We start from the raw sequence: 7,924 nt of genomic DNA, 5'->3' as shown, positions 1-7,924 counted from the left end.
AATACCCAGTAATTTGGGGGCCCCAAATTTTGGGGGGCCCCGGGCAGTCGCCCACCTTGGCCCCCTCCATCGACGGGCCTGGCGCACACACAAAGAATCACACTGCCAAAAAGCAAAGTCATATAAGACCGAAACTCTGCCTAGGTGAAGGAAAAAGAAACTCTAAAGCGATCAAAACAGCGACCAACGAACGACAAAGAAAACGAGAAAGGTTATTCAGTAGCAACGCCTCCAGGAAGCGAACTACACCCAAGTGCCGCCGTCACTGGATCCAACAAGTAAAAGTAAAATCCTGGGTTTTTACCCTGAAGATAAAGTACGAGCAATGTTTTCAGCAAGGTAGTGATGCAAAAACACTATCATAGCCCAAAACGCTCCTTTAAGCGTAGTTGTGAATTCTGATGATTTAGTGCAATGTTATAAGTCAATACAAAGATGATAATATCACCTTGAAGCGCAGGCGTCCTATTGACACAAGATTACTTTGCACAGAGTGGCCATGAGCCATGAGGAGCAATCACTAGACAGTCACACACTTATATACTGTGTAATCCGCAGGTCCTTTTCTGCAGGTACTACAAAGCTTAGGCAGGAATGAGCATTGTTTTTCAAGTTCAGCAGAGTTTTAGCTGCACATATTTAGCCCGGCGAAGAACAGGGCTAACCTCAGTAACTAAGGGTGTCGAATATCTTGCTCGATGTGAGAGATCTCCTCCTCGTCGTCGACAGTGACCACAGTCAGCGCCTCATCCAGGGACGACGCCGACACAGTCCTCGACAGCGTGCCCACCGTGTTAGTCTCATGATCAGTCTCGTAGATGGTCGTGTCGAGGGAGCAGACCGACCTCGACGTGAGTGTCCCGTTCCGCATGAAGAGCGGGTTGTGCCTCCTGTCTTTGATCCTCTTGCACCAGCTGTGGAGGGAGTCCCTCACGCTCTCGGAGACCAGTGACTTCTTGAACTTGGAACCCATCTGCAAATTTCAGCAAAGAAACAAGATAAGTGAAAAGGAGACCAGCCGCGACATATTACCTTCCTACCTTGTCTACTACTCCCTCCGTTCGTAAATATAAGTCTTTGTAGAGATTCCATATGGACCACATACGGATGTATATAGATGCATTTTAGAGTGTAGATTCACTCATTTTGCTCCGTATGTAGTCCATAGTGGAATCTCTACAAAGACTTATATTTACGAACGGAGGGAGTACAAACTGCATGAAGAGGATATACTAAAAAAGCTTCATAATCAATGACGGAAAAAAAATATGGCCTACCGAGAAAAGTATTCATCAGTACAGTAGGTTGACAGTAAATAATTCTGGTGAAATAAGTGGAGAGTTCACTAACTGGCTCTCTTGATTTTTAGGTTTTATCATTCAAGAAATACCTGGGAGATAATCACGTTAAGAGGCAGTGTACTGTAGCTGCACCAAATTTGAACAAGCAGCCTGCAGTGCTCAAAAGGGATGAAAAACAGCTGTATGAGTCCAAAGTACGATCGAATGCACTTCTTAAAGTGTTTAATACATATGCTGGTGGGAATTTTCACTAGTCTACTACCAAAAATCTAACTTAATGCAGTTCATGCATATAATTATATCTTCACAATACAGTTTCTGTACATACATGTGGTTCTTAAAGTAAATTGTCATAGACAGACTGATGTAAAAATTGATATGTTGCAGGTTTCTCAAATAACATGTCAAATGAACATATTGAGATGCCAACATCACTTGTAACTCACAACGTATTCATGGTACGCAACTTACCCAGAAGCCAAGCGAATAACAACCATGTACTGGTTCTTCATGAAGCAAGAATTTGCACTCAGTTCCCACTGCAAAAGATGAATGCAAAGTAGTAAACAACCAAAAGAAGCTATAAAGAAATCCATTATATCCATTGGATTTGTCATATATAAAGTGACGAGTCATGATAGGTGATGCTGGCCTAGAAAGTTTTGCAACCACCATGCATTTAGCACTAATAAAAAAGATGTCATGAACCAGCATCTTCTTGCATCTCCACACTAAAGCATGTTAATCCAACACAACATATAATTAATCACATATTAAGGTGATCCTCACCAGAGACCATAAGAATGTCGCCATCTCAAAGGCATTCTGGAAGCAAGGGTAGATGTTAGGATGTTGAAGATGTTTAAAGCATCACAACACAACATCATCTACATAGTAAGAGAGTCAGAGACATTACCTGGAACGAGATGAACTGTATAAGCCACCACAGAACCCGAGGTTTTCCAAACCAGAAGAGATCATCCCGCAGTTTCAGTTGTGTTCCAACATTTGTGGCTGTTGCCTCAACAACCTCCAGTGCCAACTGAGCCACAACATGCTGCAGCTCAGTGCCCACAAGCAGGACGATCTTTGAACATTTTGAAGATGCGTAATTAGGCCAGGACATAAATACCATTTTCAGATAAGAAAGGGAAAAACAATTAACTGCGACTAGCGCGTTGGTTCAGAAATATGGGTGATACTTTTTTCTTTGAGTTGGGGTGATACTTACAATGACAGGGGCAAATGATAGCCAGAAATATATATTAAGACCTGCAATTAGTGAAACGTGGCAAACCTAATGAGGACTAAAATGGACAACCAGATCCCTATGCTTGTGTGAGAAAGTAATAAGGAGGTAATACCATGAACATTGACAAAGATGCATATTATTGCATAAGCCCAAAGTGGCCAACTGTACAGCAAATGGAATGTTAGCACACACAAGAGAGAGCATAATATATTTATAAATCCTATGCAAACCACAAGCAAGTAGGAGTATCATATTATAATCAAAATCCAATAAGGATAAATGCTAGGATTTCTTCATCAGATAAGTTTGTTCGATCTTGATGTGTAACCGCTTATATCATCAAAGAAAAACAAATAATCTCATTGTCAGGACTCAGGATTAAGCAGTGCATGTTCTGTTTTACCTGATACCAACACTTCCATTGTAATCATCTTCCATGCTCCGTACCATGTATTTGTGGAAGTCATACGAATGCGGCAACTTATGATACTGATATAAAGAAAATTGATAAGCAATAAAAATGCATTGAAGAAATGACTTATCACCAAGATTCTAGTAGACGAGATCAAATAGAGCGATGAAGAGCACTTACTGTGATAAAGCCCAACCTTAATGCCATGTAATCTGATTTTTTAATAGAACCCTTAAATTGGCGCAGAAAGCACAACTGCAACATTTGGTTACTAGAGCATATTAAAAATGTCAAAAAAAAAAAAAATCGTACCAACAAGGTATGTGACGCAAAGCATTTGCGGGTTGAGAAAATCGACAAGTCGTCACAGAGAGCAGGTGTAGTTGGATACATATGGTATATTGTCTATTTAAATAGCTGCAATAGTACAGATGCGATTCATTTGCACTTGTAGTCTAATAATATTATTGGAGTTTGTTCAATATATATTAGTAAATATGAAAAAGACTAAGTTAACTGGGCAAATAAAACATGAAAGTTATAACCATTAAGTCATTACTAACTAAGAGATTCACAAGGAAAATATGCAATAAGAATCAGTGCAACCACAACACTGTTCTTGAAGCAATGCAGCGAACTTACCATCCAAAGAAGTATTTTACTTTTGCTCCATGGGTGAGATGCATGATGGAAAACAAAGGTAGATTGCCTTCGCATAACCTTTCTCCTAGCTGAGAGGGAAAAACTTCTCAGGTTGAACAAAACATCATTATTAAGCGAATATATCACTAGCACTACTATATGACCTAACGAGCATCCAATTTCACTTGACCTTACGTTGCAACTGCTCCCTTGAGAGTGTACATGCTTGAGTTTCCCACTTCCTCCAGCTATATATCTGTAACAATCACAGAAAAAACACATTAGACACTTAGAGACCATGTTGCTAGATCAGATACTCAGATCAATAACAAATAAGGAAGACATACCTTAATCATCGACAGAACCACTGTCACGAAACTGTAAAGCACATGAGTAAAACCAAGAATAAACAGAAAACGATGCAGCTGCTCAAGACCCTCATATGAAACAAAAGGTTCATGACCCTGCAAGCAGAGAAAGCGACAACAAGATGATTTATCTCATATGAAACAAAAGGTTTGATGGGAGCCAGTCGATTATGACATTTACCTCATCGCAAACATGCATCGACTGACCGCCAACTAGGATTCTAGCAATGTGGGTGTCGTTAGCAGTGCCATCCCCATGATGGTCCAGATCGGCGAAATCTTTCTCTGTGCACATATAGAATTTGCTGGTGAAGAGTGTCGATGGCACGCAGATCTCTGATATCCACCTGGCCGTCTGGCTCAGCAGCAGTGATATCACGCCAAGCAGCATCAGTTCTGCAAGTGAGACATGGTTCCCTCTTTGAGGCAAAAATTCAAACACCTTCCAAGCAAGAAAAACAGTGGCAAAAGAGAAGTCCCTTTGTACCAAAAATAATGGAGAGCACTCCAAGATAAAGAACAAAAACTGAGGTTTGACACTACTGAAAGGTAAAAGAATGTTGGATGTCCCAAAACAGATACAGACAGACCAAAAGAAGACCTTGACACTTGATAAATAAAAGTGATGAAACTACAAATCGTGGCGACCTTGGAGTGAACATTGTCATTTGTAAACCGCGCTATATGTAGTGGCGGTCCTAATAAACAGTCAAAACAGTGTTAAGATTAACGGCTTAAAGATAGTCAAACTCAGGGAGACGGCAACTTTCAGAGTTTCTATCGTGAGGCGCCACCTTCGCGGATCTTCTCGAGTGCGGCGAGCATGGCCTTCCGCTTCGTCTTCCGCAGCCACTGCATCAACCAATGAGAAGATCAGCTACGTGGTAGCTTCCACCAGCTAAGCAGGCTGCCGGACGAAGGTTACCTTGGCGAGGCGTGAGAGCGAGCGCTCGATGAGGAAGCATGCGGCGACCATGAGCGTGGTGACCGTGGCAACCGACCACGTCGGCGTCTCCGCCAGAGACCTCCCCTCCTCCGCCATCAGCCTCCACCACTCTTCCTTGTGCTCGCCTGCCGCGATGTGCAGCTAGCTCCGACGCCTCCACCGCATTGACAAGGGGGAGGCGGCGGCACCGGAAGAGGGAGTAGTTAATGCGGATCGAGGGAGGAGGAGGTGGGCGCGGTCGGCGCCGGATCGGAGGAGGCAGCACGTGAAGGGCCGAACCCAGAATCTGGAAATGGAGCTCCTAAGTTTGACTTCAAGAATACATGAAACTGGAATGGCCGAACTCGGTAAAAACTGCCCAACCTTTTGCTCGGATTGGCATTAAACTGAATGAGCTGCCTCTGCTCAGTTCAGTACGAGCTGGATTGGGTGGGAGCAGGCACTGATTGAAGAATTGCTTTCGGGTTTAACAAATTTGGGGGGTTAGCTAGAGCTAATAGCTGGTGGTGAGTGAATGAGCAAGGTACTGCTACAGTTAAAGGACTCAAGGGTGGTCAAGAAGTGGCACATGGGCAGCACCGCTCATATGTTGTTTGTCTTAATGGTTTTTAGAAGGTTGGCAATATTGTTGATACAACGAAGTTGGGGAGATAAGGCAGCTCCAACGTGATCACCAAATCGACCAAAAATATTTAGATATGACGCTTTTAGCCCATCCAATTCGGCTGGCTCGTCTAAAATGAACGTTTGAAATTCGAGAAACCGGTACCATACTAGGGAAGGTGTAGGGGAGTTAAGACGTCTGCCATGTTAGAGATTGACATCCCAGACCCACTCAGAATCGAGCCGGAGCCCGCGCATTCTCACAATTCTACTGCTTCTCCTACGCGAAAGCCCACCACTCCTGCTGGCTTCACCGAAATCCCCCGTCATTTTGACGTCCATCGCCATGATAGCCAGAGGAACCAAAGACGATGTTCGTCGTCCCATAGGACTCGGAACAGGCGGAGGTAACCCGCAAGGTCGCGTCCACGCAACGCCAAGGCCCGCGCGTCATGGCGAAGGTAGTGTTTGTTTGCGCCTTTAACTCATCACCCAAAGCGCACCCCTGGGCCGATGTTGCCCGGTCAATCGCAGCCTTGACCCGTCCAGCCAAAGCCGCCCTACTACTAGGTCGCCCAGCACCTTCGTACGCTCGGCACGCAGCAATCATCGCAGCAGTCCGCAACCTCTTTCACCACCAGGCATCGAGTGTCGTTCACCGTCAACCTTAGCAACTACTATCTCTTCACGGAGTAGCCGACACTTGATTGGTCGCAGATTCCCGCTATATAGTTGTCGTCTCTTGGTGACTGGTTATTGTTTTCCTAAATGCCTCAACTAAGCGCAATGTCGGCAAATGACGAGGCGTGATGAACACTATCCATGACAGAGGCGGATACACAGATAGACAAGTGGATGACTCCCTGTCGGACACCCATCCGGTAGACACCTAATAGGCGCACACCAAGCAGCCAGACTTTGAGATAATCGCTACTCGAACAAGGAGGATGAGTTGACCACTAGTGTGGATCCGTGTCGTGGCACGGAGCAAAAGGGCACGTCGTTTTGGTAAAGTGTGCATGGTTGATTTCGTGAGAAAAAGTGATACGATCCTTACCGTGGGGAAGTGATCCATGATTGCAATCCAAAGCACTAGCCCATCAATGATACGCCATTCAAGAGGATGTAAACAAATTTTGCAGCTCGTACAACAAGTGCAAAACCTACAGGCAAGTGGTGTGTGAAGGAAATATGCCCTAAAGGCAATAATAAAGTTGTTACTTTATATTTCCTTATATCATGATAAATGTTTATTATTCATGCTAGAATTATATTAACCGGAAACTTGATACATGTGTGGATACATAGACAAAACACCGTGTCCCTAGTAAGCCTCTACTAGACTAGCTCGTTGATCAAAGATGGTTAAGTTTCCTAAATATAGACATGTGTTGTCATTTGATGAACGAGATCACATCATTAGGAGAATGATGTGATGGACAAGACCCATCTGTTAGCTTAGCATAATGATCTTTCAGTTTTATTGCTATAGCTTTCTTCATGTCATATACATATTCCTTTGACTATGAGATTATGCAACTTCCGGATACCGGAGGAATGCCTTGTGTGCTATCAAAAGTCACAACGTAACTGGGTGATTATAAAGATGCTCTACAGGTATCTCCGAAGGTGTTTGTTGGGTTGGCATAGATCGAGATTAGGATTTGTCACTCCGAGTATCGGAGAGGTATCTCTGGGCCCTCTCGGTAATGCACATCATAATAAGCCTTGCAACAATGTGACAAATGAGTTAGTTGCGGGATGATGCATTACGGAATGAGTAAAGAGACTTGCCGGTAACGAGATTGAACTAGGTATGAAGATACCGACGATCGAATCTCGAGCAAGTAACATACCGATGACAAAGGGAATAATGTATGTTGTCATTACGGTACGACCGATAAAGATCTTCATAGAATATGTGGGAACCAATATGAGCATCCAGGTTCCGTTGTTGGTTATTGACCGGAGAAGTGTCTCGGTCATGTCTACATAGTTCTCGAACCCGTAGGGTCCGCACACTTAACGTTCGATGACGATTTTGTATTATATGAGTTATGTGATTTGGTGACCAAATGTTGTTCGGAGTCCCGGATAAGATCACGAACATGACCAGGAGTCTCAAAATGGTCGAGAGGTAAAGATTCATATCTAGGACGATAGTATTCGGACACCGGAAGTGTTCCGGGGTACCGGGTACATATCGGGTCACCGGAAGGGGTTCCGGGCACCCCCCGACAAATATATGGGCCTTATTGGGCCAAGGGCGGGACAGACCAGCCCCTAGTGGGCTGGTGCGCCCCCATATAGGCCGAATAGGAGGAGAGGAAGGAGGGGAAGGGAGAAAGGAAAGGGGAGGATTCGGCCTCCCCCTTTCCTTCTCTCCCCCCTCTTTCCTTC

At 44.2% G+C, this 7,924-nt stretch overlaps 1 protein-coding gene across 2 annotated transcripts; it reads right to left on the bottom strand.

The window, feature by feature from the left end:
- Positions 1–362: 362 nt before the first annotated feature.
- LOC109743097 (MLO-like protein 4) lies at positions 363–5,483 on the bottom strand. 2 transcript variants are annotated; one of them, XM_040386689.3, is made up of 16 exons: positions 5,285–5,483; positions 4,901–5,207; positions 4,770–4,827; positions 4,157–4,371; positions 3,955–4,071; positions 3,798–3,863; positions 3,608–3,696; positions 3,146–3,236; positions 2,957–3,042; positions 2,666–2,715; positions 2,533–2,573; positions 2,218–2,388; positions 2,091–2,126; positions 1,773–1,840; positions 1,391–1,451; positions 363–973 (listed from the first exon to the last, which is right to left on the bottom strand). In XM_040386689.3, the coding sequence occupies exons 2-16, from the start codon at positions 5,015–5,017 to the stop codon at positions 674–676; spliced, it is 1,566 nt and encodes a 521-aa protein (XP_040242623.1). In that variant the 5' UTR covers positions 5,018–5,207; positions 5,285–5,483; the 3' UTR covers positions 363–673. The 2 variants fall into 2 exon arrangements, with proteins under 2 accessions (XP_040242623.1, XP_020157769.1); XM_020302180.4 differs by having other exon boundaries at positions 3,146–3,220; positions 3,803–3,863.
- Positions 5,484–7,924: the final 2,441 nt, after the last annotated feature.

Source organism: Aegilops tauschii, chromosome 4 (genome assembly GCF_002575655.3).
Source record: "Aegilops tauschii subsp. strangulata cultivar AL8/78 chromosome 4, Aet v6.0, whole genome shotgun sequence".
Taxonomy (NCBI): Eukaryota; Viridiplantae; Streptophyta; class Magnoliopsida; order Poales; family Poaceae; genus Aegilops; species Aegilops tauschii.
Note: the sequence above shows the minus strand (reverse complement) of the source record. Positions and strands in the feature narration are given on the sequence as shown.